This window comes from Ranitomeya imitator, chromosome 2 (assembly GCF_032444005.1).
Source record: "Ranitomeya imitator isolate aRanImi1 chromosome 2, aRanImi1.pri, whole genome shotgun sequence".
Lineage (NCBI taxonomy): Eukaryota > Metazoa > Chordata > Amphibia > Anura > Dendrobatidae > Ranitomeya > Ranitomeya imitator.
In genome coordinates, this window is record NC_091283.1 from 579,608,889 (window position 1) to 579,636,078 (window position 27,190).

At 45.2% G+C, this 27,190-nt stretch overlaps 1 protein-coding gene across 1 annotated transcript in view; it reads right to left on the minus strand.

Moving 5' to 3' along the window:
* The window catches only part of LOC138665051 (lysosomal protective protein-like), a 131,802-nt gene that overhangs the window by 93,042 nt on the left and 11,570 nt on the right, over positions 1-27,190 (minus strand). Inside the window, exons 5-6 of the mRNA XM_069752202.1 lie at positions 13,103-13,189; positions 11,711-11,866 (exon numbers count right to left, since the gene is read on the minus strand). Coding sequence (XP_069608303.1) covers positions 11,711-11,866; positions 13,103-13,189 — 243 coding nt within the window. The remainder of the gene's footprint in view (positions 1-11,710; positions 11,867-13,102; positions 13,190-27,190) is intronic.

Consider the following 27,190-nt stretch of genomic DNA (forward strand, 5'->3'; position numbering starts at 1 on the left):
AACATCAAAGCCAATGAGGACCACCAAAACAACCTAGCGATGGCAATATGGGTGGCCGAGATTCCCGGATGCCCACTCAGGGTCAATTTTCAAAACTCCTGGATAACTCTGAGTCAAAACTAAACTGGCACAAAAAGCTTACTAACAGGCCTAGACGAAGGAGTAAGAGACTGTGCCTCACGAATCTCCCACTCAAGTACCACGGAAACCCCAGCCACAATTACAGCATGTCGAATAATGGAGGAGGGAGGTTCAGGAGGTGATATTGGGTCCAACCTACGAGATAAGACATCCGCCTTGACATTTTTGGATCCAGGCTGAAAGGTGATAGAGAGCTGGAATTGTGAAAAAAAGTGACCACCTCACCTGCCTAGGAGTCAACCTTTTGGCAGACTCAATGTGGTCAATGTGGCCAAATTCTTGTGGTCTGTAATTGATGGACCTCCCCCTTCAAAAATGCCTCCATTCCTCAAAAGCCAACTTAATGGCTAATAACTCTCGGTTACCCACATCATAATTTCTCTCTTTCGGCGAGAATTTCTTAGAATAGAAGGCACAAGGTCTTACATTGGTTAGAGTGGCAGGTCCCTGGGATAACACCACCCCTACCCCCACCTCCGAGGCATCCACCTCAACAATAAACTGTTCAGACGGATCTGGCTGAATCAACACAGGGGCAGACATGAAACATTTTTTTAACAAAGAGAATGCCATTACGGCCGAGGTTGACCAACTCTTGATATCAGCCCCTTTCTTAGTAAGATCAGTGAGGGGTTTCACCACCTGCAAGAACCCCCTAATGAACTTCCAATAGTAATTAGCAAATCCTAAGGAATGCTGAAGACCTTTCAGATCTTTGGGTTGTACCCAATCAACAATGGCCTGAACCTTTCTAGGGTCCATACGAAACCCATCAGCAGACTAGATGAATCCCAGAATGGACAGTTCTTGAACAAAAAAATGAGCACTTCTCCAGATTAGCAAAGAGAGAATTCTCCCAGAACCCCTGGAGAACTGCTTGAAGGTGACCAAAATGAGCCTGTTTATCCAGCGAGTAAATTAGAATATCGTCCAGATAAACCACCATAAACAGCCCAATAAAGTCAGAAAAAACATGGTTAATAAAATTCTGTAAAACTGCCGACACATTAGTCAGACCAAAGGGCATAACCAAATTCTCAAACAGCTCCTCAGGAGTGAGAAAAGCAGTTTTCCACTCATCCCCCTCCCGCACCCGGATAAGGTTATATGCCGCTCGAAGATCCAACTTGGAAAACCATTTGGCCCCGACAGTTGATTGTATAGATCAGGGACAAGTGGAAGGGGGTAAGTATTCGAGGCATGGGCGCAAACCACCGTTTTTTTTTTCTTTTCAAAAAAGAACCCTGCCGCCACAGGGGAAACAGAAGGACGAATGTGTCCTTTACAGAGACTCTCAGAGATGTACACTCCCTCACAGAAGTTATGTCGCATATCCATGTTATGTAAATAAAAGCTTATAACCTGAAGTTAAATTAATCCATTGGTTGTATAAATTATTCTTTTTAAAGCTGAAACCCTCCGAAATGTGGTTTAGGTTAAGAAAATAAATTGGCTTCAATTCAAAAATATTGATCAGTTAATGGACACAGAATGGTCAGATTTTGGCAAGACAAAAGTTTTGTCACCTGGTCATATAATGCACCCAATCCTAGTTTACATCCTCACCTGTGCTCAGTAAATGATCGGTTAATTAGTGTCTGTGTATAAAAAGAAACCCAGCACCCCAGACCTTCACTTGAACTGCAACTTGAGCTCTGACAGCATGCCAAAAATCCACCCTGCAACCAAAGCCTAGATTATCAAGCGACTGAAGACTAGATCCACTGCAGAGGTGGCTGGCACCTTTAATGTGTCTCAGCATCAAGTGCAAAGAATTAAAAAAAGATTTGAAGAGACTGGAGATGTGTTTGACAAGCCCAGGTCCGGCAGACCCCGCAAGACAACTGCTCAGGAGGAACGTTTGTTGGTTAGAAAATCCAAAGCAAGCCCCTCTTCCACTGCAGCAGAACTCCAACAGGCCTGGTCACCTCAAGTCCCTCTGTCAACTAGAACAGTTTGTAGGATTCTGTCTCCAAATTGCCTCCATGGTCGAATCAGTGCCCAGAAGCCAGCACTAAACAAAAGGCAAATAAAAAACCATGGGGCATTTGCAAAGTTCCACAGCCTGCTAAACAGATGGATGCTGGAAAAGTGGCAGAAGGTAGATTTCTCTGATGAATCTTCAGTAGAATTACACCACAGCCGCCGCAAATACTGCAGGAGACCTACTGGAGCCCGTATGGATCCAAAATACACCCCGAAAACAGTTAAATTTGGTGGTGGAAAGATCATGGTCTGGGGTTACTTTCAATATGGGGGTGTGCAAAACATTTGCAAGGTGGAAGGCAATATGAATCGCCTAAAATATCAAGAAGTATTAGCTACCTCTTATATTCCAAATCATAAAAGGGGTCAAATTCTACAGCAGTATGGTGCTCCATTTCATCCATCCATCCCTACAACAAAGTTCCTCCAGCAAAAAAGATCAAGGTGCTCAAGGACTGGCCAGCCCAGTCACCAGACAGGATCATCATTGAGCATGTTTGGGGCAGGATGAAAGAGGAAGCTTGGAAGACAAAACCAAAACATCTAGATGAACTCTGGGAAGCATGTAAGACTGCATTCTTTGCTATTCCTGATGACTTAATTAATACATTGTATGAATCATTGTTGAACCGCATGGATGCAGTCCTTCAAGTTCATGGAAGTCACACAAAATATTAAATATGACTCTAATAGCACCACAACTTAATTCACCAATGTTATGCAACATATATTTGTATTTTAAGTTAATTATTTGTTTGAATATCACATTACTTTTTGTGGGTGACAAAACTTTTGTCTTGCCAAAATCTGACCATTCTGTGTCCATTAATTGATCAAGATTTCTGCATCGATGCCAATTTATTTTCTTAACCTAAACCACATTTCGGAGGGTTTCAGCTTTCAAAAGAATAATTTATACAACCAATGGATTAATTTAACATCAGGTTATAAGCTTTTATTTACATAACATGGATAAGCCACATAACTTCTGTCAGGGAGTGTACTCTTTCATGGCAGCTCGCTCCGGACCAGAGAGGTTATACAAATGGGCCTTGGGCAATTTAGAAATAGGAATCAGTTCTATAGTACAATCAAATGAGCGGTGTGGTGGTAAAGTGCAGCACGCCAGGTAACCAGTTGCTGCAGTGATGTTGCCTTCCCTTCGGGGAGGGTGATGTCATGCTTGGAGACAAGGGGGATTCTTTCTATGAGGTAAGGCACTTACATTCAACATATCTGAATCTAGGCCAGGCGGGGGAGCTCTGAAGTAGGATTCAGGGGAACTTCCCTTAGCTATATGTATCCTGGTCTGGAGGAGGAGCCAGTCAGTTTGTAGTGAGTTTAGAGAGAGGAGGGGAGAGTAGAAGGATGTCTGGAGGAGACGTAGGGGCTGAGCAGCCACGAGGGAGCTGCTACCCCTGGAAAGAGAGATATTGTGAAGAGTTGAATTGTGAAGGAACTTAGAGGGAAGAAGCACAGTGGAGGAAAGGAAGGACACCATCAGAGCCAGAGCGCAGAAGCCGGTTACCGGGAGCCCGAGGTTGTTTTGTTCTCCAGGTCGCACAACAGAACTGGAGGGCATAGGACTATATGTCAATTGCCTGTAATAAGTCTGAGGTGAAGCAGTAACCCTAAGAGCCAGGTCATCTAAGAGATCCTATAAACAGGCTCAAACTGCCTATCGTACAGACATCTGTCTTAGGACATGCGAGAGGGGACCCTGTAAGCCGCAGAGACCTCGCCATCTGGCGCAAGAAGGAAAGGCTTACGGACCTCACCTGAAGTGGGATCCCTTATTACCTCCAAACCGGCCGGACTACAACTACCCTACACCTGGTACCCTGGACTGAGGACTGCTACCATCAGTAAACCAGGTAAAAGACTGCAAACTCTGTGTCCTCCACGTATTCGTCGGCATGCACCATGAGAGCCCTGGAGACCCTGCTTCACCTGTGGGAAGCGTTACCATCTTGCTGCAACAACATCACCCCAGAGGACCCCTTTAAGCAAAGTCGGTCCCAATTCACCGAACACCACAGGTGGCGTCACGAACAATAGACATTACAAATCCCTTTAAAGTCTTTTCCCTTTACTTGGACGCCCAGGGCCACGGACCGGGTGGCAGCCACCGTGACATCCCTTTTAAGACCGGACCTCCGGACCTGGTACTGAGTACCCCGCTGTGCTGGCGGGGTGCTCCAAAAGCCTCCGTCTCCTTTCCTTTACTTTGAAGGTGATGGCCCCTACCTCCATAGGTTCCACCTGATGCACAAACTCTGCCAAATCGTTCCAGGACACCTCCGGGGACCATCGCCTAAATTCTGAACAGTACCATTCGGCAGACAGCTTTCCCTGAGAGAGACCCATGATTGTATCCTCTGCCAATCTGACTCAGTCCGGTTCATCATAAATCAGCCTCAGCGCCTCAAAGAACTCATCCAGAGAAGGTTAAGTCCCACATAACCAGGTTGAGGGAGGAAAAGCAGAACGCAAATCCCAACCTGGATCATGACAATCCTATTATTCTTTTGTTGATGTACTTCTCAATGAATTTGATAGTGTCATTAGCAATTTAAACTCTTAACGTCCAATGACGGATATATCCGACATTGGATGCGACCCCCTGTTTGGTGCGGGCTCCGGCGATGAGCCCACGCCGTATCCGGCACATGACAGCTGATCTGACTAGCTGTCATGTGCCCCTAACAGCCGCGGGTGGAATCGCGGGGGTATGTTATGACTGTACTGCTATGCTTCGAGGGTATGTTATTACTGTAGTGCTATGCTTCGGGGGTATGTTATGACTGTAGTGCTATACCTCGAGGTACATTATGACTGTAGTGCTATACCTCAGGGGTATATTATGACTATAGGCCTATACTTCTGGGGTACATTATGACTGTAGCGCTATACCTCGGGGGTATATTATGACTGTATTGCTATACCTTATGGGTATATTATGACTATAGTTCTATACCTCGGGGGTACATTATGACTGTAGTGCTCTATCTAAAGGGTACATTATGACTGTAGTGCTATACCTTGTCAGTATCTAGTCCTGGAATCTGTTTCTCTTGCCCTTAGACTTGCCCTTAGATAACATGGATCTTGATGTTTCACGTCGGCCATCTTGCTTCCTGCCAAAGTTGTATATAAAGCCAGCACCTGCTCTGTTTCATTGCTTGTGTATTATGTTTTGGACCTTGTTCCTCTGCAGTCCCAAGCCTGGACTTACTATCCCTGTTGGTCCTTTCCTAACGGCGGAGTCCTCTGCCAACCTGCACGTCTGGATCCCTGCCTGCTAACCAAGTGATTGCTGGACACCTGACTTCAGAAACCTCTGACTGACCACACCTGCGGTGAAGTAAGAACTCCAGCCAGCTTGTGTGTTCCTCTGCTCTGCAAGAGACTGTGTCAGTGCTGGACATTCTTGTGCACTCATTGCTCAGTGACTTTGCATGCTGTGTCGCAGAGTATCAGCTCTGCTATTACTGTTTATCAGATTGACTGAACATTTATCTGGATTTACATGCTATATTGCATTCAGATCACAAATACAATTCTGCTTGTTCAAACCAATGTGTCTGCAGTCTCTTTGACCTAGCCACTGGTGTCCAGTTGTATCCACTAGTATCGTGACATACCTCTACATTATGACTGTAGTGCTATACCTCGGGGGTACATAATGACTGCAGTGATTTTTTTTTTTATAACTTTTATTAGTATGTATTACATAGCCCATGGCTTTCTTTCTACTAGCATTTCAAAACTATACCATTAAATGTAATAACATAATGCCTGTCAGGATCATGGACATTCACAACTACAATATTGTGCAAAAGTTTGTAGCAGGTGTCTAAAACCTATGCACAGTACTGTGCATATCATGCATATAATCAGGGCCGTATTTGCCACTAGGCACTCGAGGGCATGTGCCTAGGGCGGCAGGATGCAAGGGGGCACACTTGAGCAAGGTTTTTTCTTTCTTTTTTTTTTTTTTATAAAAGTCCGGGGTCAAGTGCCCGCCCCCCTCCTTCCTTCCCGCCCCCTCCCTGAAGACGTCATACTCACCTTCCTCCAGCGGTGGCTGCAACTCCGTCGCAGCGCTTCCTGTCTTCAGCGGTCACGTGAGGATGGAGGAGCCATGCACGTAGGGTGAGAGGATGCAGGAGCCATGCACGCAGAGGAGGAGGATGGAGGAGCCATGCACGCAGGGGGGGAAAGGATGGAGGAGCCATGCACACAGGGGGGAAGGATGGAGGAGCCATGCACACAGGGGAGGTGGATGGAGGAGCCATGCACGCAGGGGAGGAGGATGGAGGAGCCATGCACGCAGGGGAGGAGGATGGAGGAGCCATGCATGCAGGGGGGAGGATGGAGGAGCCATGCACGCAGGGGAGGAGGATGGAGGAGCCATGCACGCAGGGGAGGTGGATGGAGGAGCCATGCACGCAGGGGAGGAGGATGGAGGAGCCATGCACACAGGGGGGAGGATGGAGGAGCCATGCACGGAGGATGGAGGAGCCATGCACGCAGGGGAGGAGGATGGAGGAGCCATGCACCCAGGGGGGAGGATGGAGGAGCCATGCACGCAGGGGAGGAGGATGGAGGAGCCATGCACGCAGCAGGGGAGGATGGAGGAGCCATGCACGCAGGGGAGGATGGAGGAGCCATGCATGCAGGGGAGGAGGATGGAGGAGACATGCACGCAGGGGGGGAGGATGGAGGAGCCATGCACGCAGGGGAGGAGGATGGAGGAGCCATGCACGCAGGGGAGGAGGATGGAGGAGCCATGCACGCAGCAGGGGAGGATGGAGGAGCCATGCACGCAGGGGAGGAGGATGGAGGAGACATGCACGCAGGGGGGAGGATGGAGGAGCCATGCACGCAGGGGGGAGGATGGAGGAGCCATGCACGCAGGGTGGGAGGATGGAGGAGCTATGCACACAGGGTGGGAGTATAAATATGGAGTATAAATACTAGGCCCTATAGGGGGGGCATAGTGTGAGAGGACAGTGTGAAGAGGGGGGCCGGTATAGAAAGGAGAGCTCAGTGTGAAGAGCATGTACAGTCATGGCCAAAAGTATTAACACCCCTGCAATTCTGTCAGATAATACTCAGTTTCTTCCTGAAAATGATTGCAATCACAAATTCTTTGGTATTATTATCTTCATTTAATTTGTCTTAAATGAAAAAAACACAAAAAGAATTTTCCTAAAGCCAAATTGGATATAATTCCACACCAAACATAAAAAAGGGGGTGGACAAAAGTATTGGCATCATTCGAAAAATCATGTGATGCTTCCCTAATTTGTGTCATTAACAGCACCTGTAACTTACCTGTGGCACCTAACAGGTGTTGGCAATAACTAAATCACACTTGCAGCCAGTTGACATGGATTAAAGTTGACTCAACCTCTGTCCTGTGTCCTTGTGTGTACCACATTGAGCATGGAGAAAAGAAAGAAGACCAAAGAACTGTCTGAGGACTTGAGAAACCAAATTTTGAGGAAGCATGAGCAATCTCAAGGCTACAAGTGCATCTCCAAAGACCTGAATGTTCCTGTGTCTACCGTGCGCAGTGTCATCAAGAAGTTTAAATCCCATGGTAACCTCCCTAGACGCAGTATTGTCGTAAGTGATCCATTACGCGGCAGATGCGGAAAAACTGCCGGATCTGCTGCAAAAGGCTGCTTTCACATCATCAATTTATGGCAAAGTCACTGCGGATAGTGTCATACTCACCAAAGGGGGTGCAGCGCTAAAAGTGCCTAGGGCCGCAGAAACTAAATACGGCCCTGCATATAATACCAAACTAAGACCACTGAAGGGAACCTGTCATGTCCCCAAATACTGTGTACCTGCAGATGTAAGGTTAATCTGGTTAAGGCTTTGTTCATACATTACAATTTTGCTGCATTTTTCTATGCAAATTAAAAGTTATTTTTTACAGTACCAGCTAAAACAATGAGATTTCAAAAATGTTAAGCTCGCATTTGCTTTTTTTCCTGACTTAATATGAAAACTGCTGCTTTATTAAATCTGCAGCATTTTTGTTGTGTTTTTGCTGGATTAAAATGTAGTAAACATGTACTGTAGACAAATGGCACACGTAATCTGCATGAAAACATGCACCAAAAAAAGCAGCAAAAATTTACCAAATCCTGCTTTTTGTTATCAAATTCTTGACTGTCAAGAGAGCAGGTGTCGCCTGCAGAAAAAAAAACGGCAAAACGCAACATATCAACATAGCCTAAGGCATTGCTTTTTTGCTGCTTTTTTTTTTAAGCCAAAACCTGATCTCCTCGCAGTAAAAAAGCTGCAGACAAAAAGAAGGTTTTACTGGCTTTGTTTGCTGCTTTTCTTGCTGAGTTTTTGCTATGGTTTTGCAGTGTTTTTCAGGATCCAAAAGTCCAGCTTTGCTTGCACCATACAAGCAGGAACAATGGAAGGTGTTCGGCCATCAAACCAAGACCTATGTAAAACATTTTGGGAAAAAATGGCAATTTGATGAAAATATTTAGTGGGAAAAGATTTTTGTCTGAAAAAATAGTAGCTATTCTGAACAAAAAAGTTCATAGGAGTTTATGATAAAATACACAATTATAAATGTAAAAACAGTGTGGGGAGTTGAATTGGTCATTCGTAACAGGGTCTTATCTGGTAAAAATAGATCAAATAATTAAAGGTTATGCTAACCTGGTAATGTTGTTTTCACATATCATTTATATATGCAGCAGGTCCACAGGTCCAGGGACCAAGTAGAAATACGTGGAAAGAAAAAAGTGGAGAAAATCTGCGCTGCTGGTAGATGGTAATAAATCCAGGTCCACACTAGGATAATGTGCGTATTTTTTATTGTCTACACGTTTTGAATTACCATACTTCTTCTTCAGGACAAAAAAACATATGACAAATAGCAAATTATAGCCATATATGTACTAGTGAGACTTAAAAAAAAATGTGGCGCCAAAAGAAAGACACATGATGTGTTAAAGTTCATCTTGGGCATTTCGGTATTGCAGAAATGACTAAAGCGAACCTGTCATCAGGATTTTACTAAGTAAACTACAGGCATTGGCAGGTTGGCGCCATTACACTGATTAAAATGCTAACTGGGTTGAAACGTGCACAAGCTGAGTATTTGGTGAGTTCTTACCTCAATATTTGTAAGCCAAAACCAGGGGTGGGTGATGAATACAGAAGTGGTGACATATTTCTATTATACTTTTCCTCTGATTGTTCCAGTCCTGGTGTTGACTTACAAATACTGAGGTAAAAAACTCACCAAATCCTCAATGTGTGCATGTGGCCTTACTATTTGCTTTCTATGGGTGAAAAGGCTGCAAAAATGCTAAAAGAAGTGACATGCGGCAGTTTTAAAAAAGCAGCAATTTACCAATTCGGTCAGGAAAAGAACCCAAAGCTCATAGCTTTGGCTGGTACTGAAAAGCGCAGATTTTAATTTGCAAATAAACACAGCAAAAACATATGTGAACATAGTCTTATGGTGTTACAATACTGTAGTTTCTGGCTGCTTTACTGAAAGCACGGCTGCTGGGAGAAAATTAACTTTATTAATCCCGGAAGTTGAGGGCTTTCAGTTACAAGGGCATGCATGGGGGGGACTACAGTCACCGCTGAGTACTCTGCAGTGTATCAGTGCAGTGCAAGCTGTCAATTAAAGTGTTGTGGCGTGCTTCCAGGGGTTTACTTACTGTAGCTGCTCCGTGTTTCCCTCTATGGCCGATGTCACACTTGCGCGTGCAATGTGAGTCCTGCGCAGGTGTACTTTATCTGCCCTGTTAAGGGCAGCGCAAAGTACTGCAGTGTGCAGGCGCCAGGAAAGCTCAGACAGGCCCGACACCTGCGCACTGTAGTACTTTGCTCTGCTCTCAACAGGGCAGATAAAGTACGCCTGCGCAGGAGCCACGACAGGAAGCAAGGAAGAGGACGTCATCGCATGAAGATGGGAGGGGCTGGACCCGGACCGCGATGCCCATCGGACCACCCCCCCAGATGAGTATAATCTAACTTGTTTTTCTTATCTTTCAGGTTACATCAGGGGCTTATGTACAGCATTACAGAATGCTGTAGATAAGTCCCTTATGGCGGTGTCCAAAGGTTATATACGAAAAAGTAGGTGATAGATTCCTTTTAAACTTTCAGTTCAATGGGATCTGTATGCAGTAAGCTCCTTAGCTCCACCTAGTGGTTGCTGCAGTAAGCGAGATTTCTATAATTTCTATATTATGTATATAGAGCTCTGTATCAGAAAGTTTGTAACTTTTTCCTCATAGAGATGTTTGGCAGAAAATAATTAGTCATGTCTTTTAAATCCATAGTGATAAAACACAATCATTTAAATTGCTTTTTTTTTCTTGCCAAAACCAGATAATGTTGGTAGTTAAAATCAGTGAGCAAATAAAGGTTTAAAGATATTATTCAAGACTGGCCAAAATTGCGACAGCGGCAGGTAATGATGTAAAATAAAGTAAACATTATCTACCTGTTGAAGCCACTGCCACTCCAGCATCGCCTATTTGCTGTACCCTGCTGGCCTTTGTTTAAAAGACTTCAGTGGTATAACACATCTACAAGTCTTGTGCCATTGACTTCAACATAGAGGCCAGTGATTGGTTGCAGCGGTCATTGTTAAAGTCTTGGTAATAAAGGCCCAGGGGATGGAGCTGGGACAAGCAGCACTGGAGTGGCAGGGGCTTCAGCAGGTAATTAATGCTTACTTACTTACCTTTGGCCCAATTTTGTCTGATCTAAGACAACTTCTTTAACTGTTATTGGAAAGGTCACATGCTGATTGTATAAAGAATTTTTGGATACAAATCTACTATTAATAGTAACTGAGCTAGAAGTGAGTCAATGACACAATATACAGAATTCAAAGGGAATCCGTCACCAATTTTTTGCTACCCCATCTGAGAGCAGCATGATTTAGGGGCAGAGACCCTGATTCCAGCGACGTAAAAATCCCAGTTTTCTCTGCTGCAGATCTAGCAGTTCTCTGCATGCTGAGCTCTGTATAACCCACCCACACTTCTGATTGGCAGTTTTCTGTGTACACTGTGCATAGGCAGAATGTTTATAATCTGTGGTCTGGGCTTGGTTATACAGAATATGGAGGTCTACATGGCAGCAGGTTTACTAGTCCTCCAGTGATAATCTCCTGCTGATAAAACAGTGATTTTATCAAATCTACAGCAGACAGTCCAGTAAGTGACACGTCTCTATTATCAGGGTCTCTGCCCCTACAATATGTTGTTCTCAGTGTAGGGGACACAAACCTGGTGACAGATTCCCTTTAAACAGCTTCCTATGTGGAGGCAAATGTAATGTAGCCACTTGACATTTTGGACCAAATTCTGTAGCTTTTGCTGGTATTTACAAATCTATGTAAACACCTGGGAAATTGTGCATTGTCTTATAATGACTGGCCTATAAGCTTCTAATCATTTTTTTACCTTTATAAAACTCTTTACTTGTCTGCAGATCTGTATGTGGTTGACCATGAAGCTAGCACACATATGTTAACTAATGTAAAGGTATATATAAAATGTTTTCTTACTTTCAAATTTATAGTACTGTCCTTTGTTACTTCCAAGGCTAGATAAGGAACATAAAAGCCTCCATAACTCTCCCCTGTTATGTAAAAGTCATTGTTAACAAACTCTGGGAACAGGTGAAAAAAATCTTTCAGAGCCTGGTAGTTATCCCGAGCAGTCTGGAAAAGAAGAGGTTAAAATATGTTATGCAGGCACATACCACCTACTTAGGCCGGCGTCACACTACCGTGTTTTACAGACGTAAGAGGGGTGCGGAAAATACAGATTGCATACGGTACAATGCTTCTCTATGCCCCTGCTCCTATCAGCCGTATTTTACTGATCTGTATTACCGTATATTCTCGAGTATAAGCCGACCCCCCTAATTTTGCCACAAAAAACTTGGAAAACTTATTGACTCGAGTATAAGCCTAGGGTGGAAATGCAGCATTTACCGGTGAATTTCAAAAATAAAAATAGATCATTATTTCCCCATAGCTGTGCCATATAGTGCTCTGCACCGTTCATTATTTCCCCATAGCTGTGCCCCATATAGTGCTCTGCACCGTTCATTGTGCCCCATTGCTGTGCCATATACAGTGCTCTGCACCGTTCATTGTGCCCCATTGCTGTGCCATATACGGTGCTCTGCACCGTTCATTGTGCCCCATTGCTGTGCCATATACGGTGCTCTGCACCGTTCATTGTGCCCCATTGCTGTGCCATATACGGTGCTCTGCACCGTTCATTGTGCCCCATATCTGTGCCCATATACGGTGCTCTGCACCGTTCATTGTGCCCCATTGCTGTGCCATATACGGTGCTCTGCACCGTTCATTGTGCCCCATATCTGTGCCCATATACGGTGCTCTGCTCCGTTCATTGTGCCCCATTGCTGTGCCATATACGGTGCTCTGCACCGTTCATTGTGCCCCATATCTGTGCCCATATACGGTGCTCTGCACCGTTCATTGTGCCCCATTTCTGTGCCATATACGGTGCTCTGCACCGTTCATTGTGCCCCATTGCTGTGCCATATACGGTGCTCTGCACCGTTCATTGTGCCCCATTGCTGTGCCATATACGGTGCTCTGCACCGTTCATTGTGCCCCATTGCTGTGCCATATACGGTGCTCTGCACCGTTCATTGTGCCCCATTGCTGTGCCATATACGGTGCTCTGCACCGTTCATTGTGCCCCATATCTGTGCCCATATACGGTGCTCTGCACCGTTCATTGTGCCCCATTGCTGTGCCATATACGGTGCTCCAGACAGAAATTATCAGGTTATTGTGTCACTAGTCGGAAAACTATAAGTCTTCAAGAATGATTTTTAACAAGGCAAAAAAAAATGTAAACAAAAAATTCATTTAAATAATATGCCACTTTATTATAATAATTATGCAAGCTCCTACCTGTCCGTCACCTATTATATAATTTTTGTCATCAGAATAGGAAAATCCAACGCCAGCAGGAGATTCCAGATACAGAACATTTGCAATCTAAAATATAAAAGAAGAATTACGGAAGAACAAAATGTTTGTAGCAAGGTGACTCAGTGGTTAGCACTACTGCCTTGTTGCACTATGGTCTTGGTTTTACAGTCAGCCATGTCAAATTCTATAGGAGCTACTCATGCTCTACCCTTATTTATTTGTGCTTGACTCTATTCACATGGTATGCCCACGACACACAGTATACACTGTCCAACAGACACTTGGGGAGTATAGAACTATATAGTTATCCAAAATCCAGGGGTGGACATGACAAAGGTAGCAATGCCGCACGGGATCGTCTGGAGAGGTAAGCGAGTGTGAGAATAATGGGGTTGAAAGGAGGAAACACTATAAGGCTGCGGTCACACTATCAGTATTTGGTCAGTATTTTACATCAGTATTTGTAAGCCAAAACCAGGAGTGGAACAATTAGATGAAAAGTATAATAGAAACATATGCACCACTTCTGTATTTATCACCCACTCCTGGTTTTGGCTTACAAATACTGAAGAAACCACCGGAGACTAGACGGAGGTGGACATGACTTGGGGATCGGTGGACTGAGAACTCCTGCAGCCTTTGTTTGTATTGCAGTGTAGATTTTAAACAAGAGTGTTGTTGCCAGGGCCGGCGTCAGCACCCGGCACAGCGGGCAAATGCCGGGGCCCTGGGGAGAGAGGGGGGCCCACTAATGCTGTCATAGATACAGCTGGGAGAGCAGAGCAGGAGATAACATGCTCTCTCCCCCCACAAAGTCACTGCTGGCTGCGATCTCTTAACCCCTATGTGCCAGCTCTGACACAAGCATCTTCTCACTCAGTCAGTGCAGCCAGGCAGGCACACATAGGGGTTAACAGAAGGCAGCCTGTGTGACATTGTGGGCGGAGAGAGCACGTTCTCTGCTCTCCCCCCTGGGTGGCTGCAGACAGTGCTGAAGTTTATCAGGCAGATTCCGGAGCTCCGTCCTAGCAGTGCCTGAGTGAGTGCTATGGTATCCAGCAGTGGTTGCAGTTGTGGCTCAGTCTGCTGCTGTCTGTCTCCGCTGCCTAAAAGTGTGGGTGATGTCTGGAGGAGCAGCTGGTGGGGTGCAGCCTGCAGCCACCCAGCTCACCCAGAATACATGCATGCTGCACAAAACCTGCACCAGTGGGGTAGGAAGAAGCTTAACCCCTTCCCATCTGTATGAAGGTTATTGCTGAACCTTAACCCCTTCATGACCCAGCCTATTTTGACCTTAAAGACCTTGCCGTTTTTTGCAATTCTGACCAGTGTCCCTTTATGAGGTAATAACTCAGGAACGCTTCAATGGATCCTAGCGGTTCTGAGATTGTTTTTTCGTGACATATTGGGCTTCATGTTAGTGGTAAATTTAGGTCAATAAATTCTGTGTTTAATTGTGATAAAAACGGAAATTTGGCGAAAATTTTGAAAATTTCGCAATTTTCACATTTTGAAATTTTATTCTGTTAAACCAGAGAGTTATGTGACACAAAATAGTTAATAAATAACATTTCCCACATGCATACTTTACATCAGCACAATTTTGGAAACAACATTTTTTTTTGCTAGGAAGTTATAAGGGTTAAAATTTGACCAGCAATTTCTCATTTTTACAACGAAATTTACAAAACCATTTTTTTTAGGGACCACCTCACATTTGAAGTCAGTTTGAGGGGTCTATATGGCTGAAAATACCCAAAAGTGACACCATTCTAAAAACTACACCCCTCAAGGTGCACAAAACCACATTCCAGAAGTTTATTAACCCTTCAGGTGCTTCACAGCAGCAGAAGCAACATGGAAGGAAAAAATGAACATTTAACTTTTTAGTCACAAAAATGATTTTTCAGCAACAATTTTTTTATTTTCCCAATGGTAAAAGGAGAAACTGAACAACGAAAGTTGTTGTCCAATTTGTCCTGAGTACGCTGATACCTCATATGTGGGGGTAAACCACTGTTTGGGCGCACGGCAGGGCTTGGAAGGGAAGGAGCGCCATTTGACTTTTTGAATGAAAAATTGGCTGCACTCTTTAGTGGACACCATGTCACGTTTGGAGAGCCCCCGTGTGCCTAAAAATTGGAGCTCCCCCACAAGTGACCCCATTTTGGAAACTAGACGCCCCAAGGAACTTATCTAGATGCATAGTGAGCCCTTTAAACCCCCAGGTGCTTCACAAATTGATCTGTAAAAATGAAAAAGTACTTTTTTTTCACAAAAAAATTATTTTCGCCTCAATTTTTTCATTTTTACATGGACAACAGGATAAAATGGATCCTAAAATTTGTTGGGCAATTTCTCCTGAGTACACCGATACCTCACATGTGGGGGTAAACCACTGTTTGGGCACATGGTAAGGCTCGGAAGGGAAGGAGCGCCATTTGACTTTTTGAATGAAAAATTATCTCCATCGTTAGCGGACACCATGTCGCGTTTGGAGAGACCCTGTGTGCCTAAACATTGGAGCTCCCCCACAAGTGACCCCATTTTGGAAACTGGACCCCCCAAGGAACTTATCTAGATGCCTAGTGAGCACTTTAAACCCTCAGGTGCTTCACAAATTGATCCGTAAAAATGAAAAAGTACTTTTTTTTCACAAAAAATTTTTTTTCGCCTCAATTTTTTTATTTTCACATGGGCAATAGGATAAAATGGATCATAAAATTTGTTGAGCAATTTCTCCCGAGTACGCCGATACCTCATATGTGGGGGTAAACCACTGTTTGGGCACATGGCAGGGCTCGGAAGGGAAGGCGCGCCTTTTGACTTTTTGAATGGAAAATTAGCTCCAATTGTTAGCGGACACCATGTCGCATTTGGAGAGCCCCTGTGTGCCTATGCATTGAAGCTCCCCCACAAGTGACCCCATTTTGGAAACTAGACCCCCCAAGGAACTTATCTAGATGCATACTGAGCACTTTAAACCCCCAGGTGCTTCACAGAAGTTTATAATGCAGAGCCATGAAAATAAAAAATAATTTTTCTTTTCTCAAAAATGATTTTTTAGCCTGGAATTTCCTATTTTGCCAATGGTAATAGGAGAAATTGGACCACAATTGGACCACCAGGGATTCAAGCTAGAGGAGGCTAATTTGCATATTCCAGGAGCCTTCTGGGAAAAGCAAGGAGTCTCCCTAAACTAGAAGATCGTTGGGTACAGCCGGGACCAGCTGCTTGGAAAGCATCACCAAACCAGGGATTCAAGCTAGAGGAGGCTAATTTGCATATTCCAGGAGCCTTCTGGGAAAAGCAAGGAGTCTCCCTAAGCTAGAAGATCGTTGGGTACAGCCGGGACCAGCTGCTTGGAAAGCATCACCAAACCAGGAATTTTTGCCTGTAGGATATTATTGCAAGAGAGCTTGGCTGAGTAGATTACACAAGAAGGAAAACACACAGCAAGTCAGCAGGATCTAGGAGCATTATGGCAGATGTGACAACCTACATGGTGAGCTGCAGCATGTGCTACATGTTCACAGATCGACCAGAAGAAGAATCAAATTTCACCTGTCAGAAGTGTAGACTAGTGGCCCTTTTAGAAGAAAAGGTGCGGGGTCTGGAAGAAAGAATAGCAACTTTGAAACTCATCAAAGAGAATGAAGACTTTCTAGACAGAACAGAAGCATCTCTACTGGTCACAGAAGGTGAAAAAAGTTTCAGAGAACCTCCAAAAGCAGATGAGTGGAAGCATGTGACCAAAAGAAGCAAGAAGACCATGGAGAAATCACCAACCACACAACTGAAGAACCGATATCAAATCTTTGTAGAGGATGAAGATGGCACACCTAAGGATGAAGCAATACCAGCAAGCAAAAAAAAAAAAGGCCACACAGCAACAAGTGACAGCAAAAAGTACAGCCAAGAAGCAACGAAGAGTGGTGGTGGTGGGAGACTCACTACTGAGAGGCACAGAAGCAGCCATCTGCAGACCGGACATAACCGCAAGAGAAGTATGCTGCCTTCCAGGTGCAATGATCAAGGATGTGACCGATAGGATACCAAAGCTCTTAAGCTCCAAGGACGTCCACCCATTTCTTCTGATACATGTTGGCACCAATGACACGGCAAGGAAGGACCTACCGACAATCTGCAAGGACTTTGAAGAGTTGGGGAAGAAAGTAAAGGAACTGGATGCACAGGTAGTTTTTTCTTCTATCCTTCCAGTAGACGGGCATGGCACCAGGAGATGGAACAGGATCCTTGATGCAAACAACTGGCTAAGACGATGGTGCAGACAACAAGGATTCGGATTCCTGGACCACGGTGTGAATTACTTGTACGATGGACTCCTCGCCAGAGACGGACTACACCTCAACAAACCTGGGAAACACACATTCGCCAGAAGACTCGCTACACTCATCAGGAGGGCGTTAAACTAGAAGAAGAGGGGACGGGAAGAAAAACATTAGACTTGAACAAAGAAGACCCAGGAAAACATACTCAGAAGGGAGGTAAGAACATTTCTAAAACAATCCACAGCGAGGAGATTGGAACAAAACAAAATCCTCTAAACTGCATGCTCGCAAACGCCAGAAGCCTGACAAACAAGATGGAAGAACTAGAAGCAGAAATATCTACAGGTAACTTTGACATAGTGGGAATAACCGAGACATGGTTAGATGAAAGCTATGACTGGGCAGTTAACTTACAGGGTTACAGTCTGTTTAGAAAGGATCGTAAAAATCGGAGAGGAGGAGGGGTTTGTCTCTATGTAAAGTCTTGTCTAAAGTCCACTTTAAGGGAGGATATTAGCGAAGGAAATGAGGATGTCGAGTCCATATGGGTCGAAATTCATGGAGGGAAAAATGGTAACAAAATTCTCATTGGGGTCTGTTACAAACCCCCAAATATAACAGAAACCATGGAAAGTCTACTTCTAAAGCAGATAGATGAAGCTGCAACCCATAATGAGGTCCTGGTTATGGGGGACTTTAACTACCCGGATATTAACTGGGAAACAGAAACCTGTGAAACCCATAAAGGCAACAGGTTTCTGCTAATAACCAAGAAAAATTATCTTTCACAATTGGTGCAGAATCCAACCAGAGGAGGAGCACTTTTAGACCTAATACTATCTAATAGACCTGACAGAATAACAAATCTGCAGGTGGTTGGGCATCTAGGAAATAGCGACCACAATATTGTACAGTTTCACCTGTCTTTCACTAGGGGGACTTGTCAGGGAGTCACAAAAACACTGAACTTTAGGAAGGTAAAGTTTGACCAGCTTAGAGATGCCCTTAATCTGGTAGACTGGGACAATATCCTCAGAAATAAGAATACAGATAATAAATGGGAAATGTTTAAGAACATCCTAAATAGGCAGTGTAAGCGGTTTATACCTTGTGGGAATAAAAGGACTAGAAATAGGAAAAACCCAATGTGGCTAAACAAAGAAGTAAGACAGGCAATTAACAGTAAAAAGAAAGCATTTGCACTACTAAAGCAGGATGGCACCGCTGAAACTCTAAAAAACTATAGGGAGAAAAATACTTTATCTAAAAAACTAATTAAAGCTGCCAAAAAGGAAACAGAGAAGCACATTGCTAAGGAGAGTAAAACTAATCCCAAACTGTTCTTCAACTATACCAATAGTAAAATTATAAAAACTGAAAATGTAGGCCCCTTAAAAAATAGTGAGGAAAGAATGGTTGTAGATGACGAGGAAAAAGCTAACATATTAAACACCTTCTTCTCCACGGTATTCATGGTGGAAAATGAAATGCTAGGTGAAATCCCAAGAAACAATGAAAACCCTATATTAAGGGTCACCAATCTAACCCAAGAAGAGGTGCGAAACCGGCTAAATAAGATTAAAATAGATAAATCTCCGGGTCCGGATGGCATACACCCACGAGTACTAAGAGAACTAAGTAATGTAATAGATAAACCATTATTTCTTATTTTTAGGGACTCTATAGCGACAGGGTCTGTTCCGCAGGACTGGCGCATAGCAAATGTGGTGCCAATATTCAAAAAGGGCTCCAAAAGTGAACCTGGAAATTATAGGCCAGTAAGTCTAACCTCTATTGTTGGTAAAATATTTGAAGGGTTTCTGAGGGATGTTATTCTGGATTATCTCAATGAGAATAACTGTTTAACTCCATATCAGCATGGGTTTATGAGAAATCGCTCCTGTCAAACCAATCTAATCAGTTTTTATGAAGAGGTAAGCTATAGGCTGGACCACGGTGAGTCATTGGACGTGGTATATCTCGATTTTTCCAAAGCGTTTGATACCGTGCCGCACAAGAGGTTGGTACACAAAATGAGAATGCTTGGTCTGGGGGAAAATGTGTGTAAATGGGTTAGTAACTGGCTAAGTGATAGAAAGCAGAGGGTGGTTATAAATGGTATAGTCTCTAACTGGGTCGCTGTGACCAGTGGGGTACCGCAGGGGTCAGTATTGGGACCTGTTCTCTTCAACATATTCATTAATGATCTGGTAGAAGGTTTACACAGTAAAATATCGATATTTGCAGATGATACAAAACTATGTAAAGCAGTTAATACAAGAGAAGATAGTATTCTGCTACAGATGGATCTGGATAAGTTGGAAACTTGGGCTGAAAGGTGGCAGATGAGGTTTAACAATGATAAATGTAAGGTTATACACATGGGAAGAAGGAATCAATATCACCATTACACACTAAACGGGAAACCACTGGGTAAATCTGACAGGGAGAAGGACTTGGGGATCCTAGTTAATGATAAACTTACCTGGAGCAGCCAGTGCCAGGCAGCAGCTGCCAAGGCAAACCGGATCATGGGGTGCATTAAAAGAGGTCTGGATACACATGATGAGAGCATTATACTGCCTCTGTACAAATCCCTAGTTAGACCGCACATGGAGTACTGTGTCCAGTTTTGGGCACCGGTGCTCAGGAAGGATATAATGGAACTAGAGAGAGTACAAAGGAGGGCAACAAAATTAATAAAGGGGATGGGAGAACTACAATACCCAGATAGATTAGCGAAATTAGGATTATTTAGTCTAGAAAAAAGACGACTGAGGGGCGATCTAATAACCATGTATAAGTATATAAGGGGACAATACAAATATCTCGCTGAGGATCTGTTTATACCAAGGAAGGTGACGGGCACAAGGGGGCATTCTTTGCGTCTGGAGGAGAGAAGGTTTTTCCACCAACATAGAAGAGGATTCTTTACTGTTAGGGCAGTGAGAATCTGGAATTGCTTGCCTGAGGAGGTGGTGATGGCGAACTCAGTCGAGGGGTTCAAGAGAGGCCTGGATGTCTTCCTGGAGCAGAACAATATTGTATCATACAATTATTAGGTTCTGTAGAAGGACGTAGATCTGGGGATTTATTATGATGGAATATAGGCTGAACTGGATGGACAAATGTCTTTTTTCGGCCTTACTAACTATGTTACTATGTTACTATGTCCTGAGTACGCAGATACCCCATATGTGGGGGTAAACCACTGTTTGGGCGCACGGCAGGGCTCAGAAGGGAAGGCACGCCATTTGGCTTTTTAAAAGGAAAATTAGCTCCAATCATTAGCGGACACCATGTCGCGTTTGGAGAGCCCCTATGTTCCTAAACATTGGAGATCCCCCACAAATGACCCCATTTTGGATACTAGACCCCCAAAGGAACTAATCTAGATGTGTGGTGAGCACTTTGAACCCTCAAGTGCTTCACAGAAGTTTATAACGCAGAGCCATGGAAATAAAATAAAAAATTTCTTTTCTCAAAAATGATTTTTTAGCCCGCAATTTTTTATTTTCCCAAGGGTAACAGGAGAAATTTGACCCCAAAAGTTGTTGTCCAGTTTCTCCTGAGTACGCTGATACCCCATATGTGGGGGTAAACCACTGTTTAGGCACATGCTGGGGCTCAGAAGTGAAGTAGTGACGTTTTGAAATGCAGACTTTGATGGAATGCTCTGCGGGCGTCACGTTGCATTTGCAGAGCCCCTGATGTGGCTAAACAGTAGAAACCCCCCACAAGTGACCCCATTTTGGAAACTAGACCCCCAAAGGAACTTATCTAGATGTGAGGTGAGCACTTTGAACCCCCAAGTGCTTCACAGAAGTTCATAACACAGAGCAGTGAATATAATAAATACGTTTTCTTTCCTCAAAAATAATTTTTTAGCCCAGAATTTTTTATTTTCCCAAGGGTTACAGGAGAAATTGGACCCCAAAAGTTGTTGTCCAGTTTCTCCTGAGTACGCTGATACCCCATGTGTGGGGGTAAACCACTGTTTGGGCGCACGTCGGGGCTCAGAAGGGAAGTAGTGACTTTTGAAATGCAGACTTTGATGGAATGGTCTGCGGACGTCACGTTGCGTTTGCAGAGCCCCTGGTGTGCCTAAACAGTAGAAACCCCCCACAAGTGACCCCATTTTGGAAACTAGACCCCCCAAGGAACTTATCTAGATATGTGCTGAGCACTTTGAACCCCCAAGTGCTTCACAGACGTTTACAACGCAGAGCCGTGAAAATAAAAAATAATTTTTCTTTCCTCAAAAATGATGTTTTAGCAAGCAATTTTTTATTTTCTCAAGGCCAGTAATTGTTGCGCAGTTTGTCCTGAGTATGCTGGTACCCCATATGTGGGGGTAAACCACTGTTTGGGCACACGTCGGGGCTCGGAAGTGAGGGAGCACCATTTGACTTTTTGAATACAAGATTGGCTGGAATCAATGGTGGCGCCATGTTGCGTTTGGAGACCCCCTGATGTGCCTAAACAGTGGAAACCCCTCAATTCTAACTCCAACACACCCCTAAACCTTATCCCAACTGTAGCCGTAACCCTAATCACAACCCTAACCCCAACACACCCCTAACCACAAACCTAATTCCAACCCAACCCTAACCCTAAGGCTATGTGCCAACGTTGCGGATTCGTATGAGATTTTTCAGCACCATTTTTGAAAAATCCGCGGGTAAAAGGCACTGCGTTTTACCTGCGGATTTACCGCGGATTGCCAGTGTTTTTTGTGCGGATTTCACCTGTGGATTCCTATTGAGGAACAGGTGTAAAACGCTGCGGAATCCGCACAAAGAATTGACATGTTGCGGTAAATACAACACAGCGTTTCCGCGCGGTATTTTCCGCACCATGGGCACAGCGGATTTGGTTTTCCATATGTTTACATGGTACTGTAAACCTGATGGAACACTGCTGCGAATCCGCAGCGGCCAATCCGCTGTGAATCCTCAGCCAAATCCGCACCGTGTGCACATAGCCTAATTCTAAAGGTATGTGCACACGCTGCGGAAAACGCTGCGGATCCGCAGCAGTTTCCCATGAGTTTACAGTTCAATGTAAACCTATGGGAAACAAAAATCGCTGTGCACCTGCTGCAGAAAAACAGCACGGAAACGCAGCGGTTTACATTCCGCAGCATGTCGCTTCTTTCTGCGGATTCCACAGCGGTTTTACAACTGCTCCAGTAGAAAATCGCAGTTGTAAAACCGCAGTGAAATGCGCAGAAAAACCGCGGTAAATCCACAGCGGTTTAGCACTGCGGATTTATCAAATCCTCTGCGGAAAAATCCGCAGAGGACCAGAATACGTGTGCACATCCCGAACCCTAACCCTACCCCTACCCCTAACCCTACCCCTAACCCTAACCCTACCCCTAACCCTAACCCTACCCCTAACCCTAGTTCTTACACCAACCTTAGTGAAAAAAAAAATGTATTTATTTTTTTTATTGTCCCTACCTATGGGGGTGACAAAGGGGGGGGGTCATTTACTATTTTTTTTATTTTGATCACTGAGATAGGTTATATCTCAGTGATCAAAATTCACTCTGGAACGAATCTGCACTGCACATGCGCCCGCCATTTTGGAAGATGGCGGCGCCCAGGAAAGAAGACGGACACCGGCAGGCTCGGTAAGTATAAGGGGGGGGGGGAGATCAGGGCACGGGGGGGCGTCGGAGCACGGGGGGGGGGGGTGGGCGTCGGAGCACGGGGTGGGGGGCGTCGGAGCACGGATGAGGATCGGTGTGCGTGCGGGTTGATTGGAGCACGGGGTGGGGGATCGCTGTGCAGGGGGGGATCGGAGCACGGGGGGGATCGCTGTGCGGGGGGGTGATCGGAGTGCGGGGGGGGTTGACTGGAGCACGGGGGGAGTGGACAGGAGGACGGGTGAGCGGAGCACAGGACGGAGGGCTGCACAGATCGGAGGGCTGGGGGGGCGATCGGTGGGGTGGGGTGGGTGCACATATGTGTTTCCAGCCATGGCCGATGATATTGCAGCATCGGCCATGGCTGGATTGTAATATTTCACCAGTTTTTTAGGTGAAATATTACAAATCGCTCTGATTGGCAGTTTCACTTTCAACAGCCAATCAGAGCGATCGTAGCCACGGGGGGGTGAATCCACCCCCCCTGGGCTAAACTACCACTCCCCCTGTCCCTGCAGATCGGGTGAAATGGGAGTTAACCCTTTCACCCGATCTGCAGGGACGCGATCTTTCTGTGACACAGCATATGCGTCACAGGTCGGATTGGCACCGACTTTCATGACGCATACGCTGTGTCACAGGTCGGGAAGGGGTTAAAGATAACAATCCGACCCGCATAAATGGGGTTAACCAGATGCCAGGAGGAAGGGAAGCTGCTGCCATGGATAAATCTGAGCTGTGGGCTGTAGGTTGGGGCTCCGTGGCCCCAGGCTGGTGACTGGAGGGACTCTGCCCAGTGCTGGCATGTGGGTGATTTCTGCTCCGGAGTCTCAGCTTCTCTCCTCCAGGTCACACTGTGCAGTCACAGCAAAATTGGTTGTCTCTGTCCAGGTCCCAGTAGCTGCCACTGCTCCCACCAAGGACATGGCATCACTTAACCCTTCCCCTGCAGCCACCGGCAACAAATCTACATTATTCCTTGATTAAATCAGGTTCCAACCCAATAGAGGAACAGACATTTCCTGCTGCCATTAGGGTCCGGGACGGGGTGACATTGGCTGCCCTGCTACTCTGTAGTGGGGGGTGACAAGTGTAACATGGGGTAACGATGACAGAGAAATGCACAGGATAATAGTGAGCGCGACAGAGGGCAGTGTATGGTATGGAGCAGTCAGGGGGTGGGCTGCAGGATCCCCCCATACTGTACATGACTACTCAGGACAGGGAGGCGTTTAATGAGCTTCTAATGGGTCATTAGGGTTTGTGGAAAGGATTCAGCATCAGGTCCCTCATTAATGCCCGAGCCCCCTGTTACTTTGTAGCACAGATCTGTCGGGGCCGCAAAACCAAACAACGTTGTTTATGTAGAAAAGTCTTTGTTTCATAGAAAAACTCAAAACAGAAAAGCACCTCTCCTGTATATATACACTGCACAGCACCTTTCCTCCTGTATATATACACTGCAGAATCTACAATAGCTGTCACTCATGTAAGAAGTGAAATCTGGCATTGTACTATACATTTCTCTGCCGTATCTGGGCATCATAAATCGGGGTATGTGTTAAAGGGGGGGAAGGGGGAAGGGGGAAGCATGCTGCTTTCTGCTGATTCCCCCCTTCCCATTTATGGAGTCTGGTGACCTGTATGTGGCCTCATCTCTGCTGCAGTACAGTCTGATGATGCTGGGTGATAACCAGGTTACTCTCACTATCTATAAGTGATATATGAGAAAAGGCTCCATCTCTGCGCAGCATGCTTATCATGTATACAGACTTTGAGTACATGTTAGATCCTGGGTCTCCAGGTTATTTTCCTTGCTGCACATATAATCTGTACATGACTTCCAAATCCGTGCTTTATTTCTGGAGATATGGCAGCCTTTAGTCCTATTATGTTGCATGCTGTCCTGCCTGATATATCCACCCCTTTTTCTGTATATACTTATGGCTGCAGGCAGCTTATCACAAGCCTGAGTGGATTACCTCGAGCCTTACTATATATATTTTATCAGGTATCAATAATTATTCGGGGAGTAATTCAGCACATGGCGGTATGGTGAGTGGGCACTAATAACGCAGCATATGGCGGGCAGTGAGTGGGCACTACTAACGCAGTCATGGCGGGCAGTGAGTGGGCACTAATAACTCAGCACATGGCGGGCAGTGAGTGGGCACTAATAACTCAGCACATGGCGGGCAGTGAGTGGGCACTAATAACTCAGCACATGGCGGGCAGTGAGTGGGCACTAATAACTCAGCACATGGCGGGCAGTGAGTGGGCACTAATAACTCAGCACATGGCGGGCAGTGAGTGGGCACTAATAACTCAGCACATGGCGGGCAGTGAGTGGGCACTAATAACTCAGCACATGGCGGGCAGTGAGTGGGCACTAATAACTCAGCACATGGCGGGCAGTGAGCGGGCACTTCTAGTGTGATGCTGCACCTTGCTCTGGAGAACACATCATGGGCCCAGTTTTCAGCCCTGTCTCTCATCTATTGTATGTAGGTAGTGTGACTGACTGGGGACACAGACCTTGCAGTTTTCTGCACATACACTTATGGCTGCAGGCAGCTTATACTACACCTACATATTATATTTTCTTATGATGTATGTGCAGCTGGTGATTAGAGAGCCTGTCTGTAACTGCTGTAGAGGAGCAGGCGGCTTCTTTATTGTTACAGCATATAACAGCATTGCCCATCATCGAATGTATCTGACCTTGTGATGGGACATTTTCCAGGATCAACCTGTAATATACCTTGGTTGTAAACTTACATGGTGTTTTCATCTTCACTTATCCCACATCTTGTGCAGTTGGGGGGGGGGTCCTTGAAGTTGGTTATAAATTGGTCTGGGGGATCCATTGGGATATGGATTCCTCTTTTTGGAATTTAATTTGGTTCTTGGTCTGGTGAATAGTAGAGGGGACTTTCAGCAAGGGTTTGTTGAATCCTCAGGAAGTTCAAGTGAACATTGGAACCCTGTGGTTGTGGTGCTCCCGAGCTAGTGGGGTAACGGCTGGGAGTAATTGTTGGTACATTTTATGTTCACTTTATGCTTGGTAATCTCCAGATCTTATGAGCTTCAAGGACTCCTCCCAGCTAGCTAAGGTTATTTATGCTTTGTTGGGTTATTGTATGTTTGTATTAATAAAGGTGTGTATTTAAAAAAAAAAAAAAAAAAGCACTTATTTGTTTCTTTTTTAGTGGGTCCTTGAAGCTAATTATAATTTGGTCAGTAGGGGTAACCATCTCAGGTATGGACCCTTTGTTTAGGGGGGATGTTCATGATAGTATCACCCCTTGTGTAAAGGAGTAAACATCTCGGGTGTGGCCCCTGGATGGAGGGGTGTAAATCATAGTATGACCCCTTGGAATGGAGGGGTAACCATCTTTGGTATGGCCCCCTGGTGTGGAGGAGTGACCATCACGGTATATCTTCTGGTCTCCAGAAGCATTTATATCTTACAAGACCCTGTTAGGGTAAAGTCCCTGTGGTCATGGCAATTATATTCTACATGCATACAAATTGGGTGTTGGACGAGGTCCTGAATAGTACCTGGACAGGTTATATGCCTGGGGTGTTGGATGAGGTCCTGAATAGTACCTGGACAGGTCATATGCCTGGGGTGTTGGACAAGGTCCTGAATAACACCTGGACAGGTCATATGCCTGGGGTGTTGGACTACGTTTTGAATAGCACCTGGACAGGTTATATGCCTGGGGTATTGGACTGACGTAATGAATAACACCTGGACAGGTCATATGCCTGGGATGTTGGACTGACGTCCTGAATAGCACCTGGACAGGTTATATGCCTGGGGTGTTGGACTGACGTCCTGAATAGCACCTGGACAGGTCATATGCCTGGGGTGTTGGACGAGGTCCTGAATAGTACCTGTGACTTGAGAATGCTGAGGCACAGATTTTTACTGTTTATATTGACCAACTCCTATTTCTTTCAAGGTTGCTGTCTGGACAATGCAGTAATCTGGGGCATTAAACTGAAGAGCAATGTACCTAATATGGGTGCCCTGGAGTCAGTGGGAGTGACTAAGAGAAAAGTAATAAAGTGCATCCCGATGCCCTTGAGCCAGTGGGAGCGGCTAGGGGTGAAGAC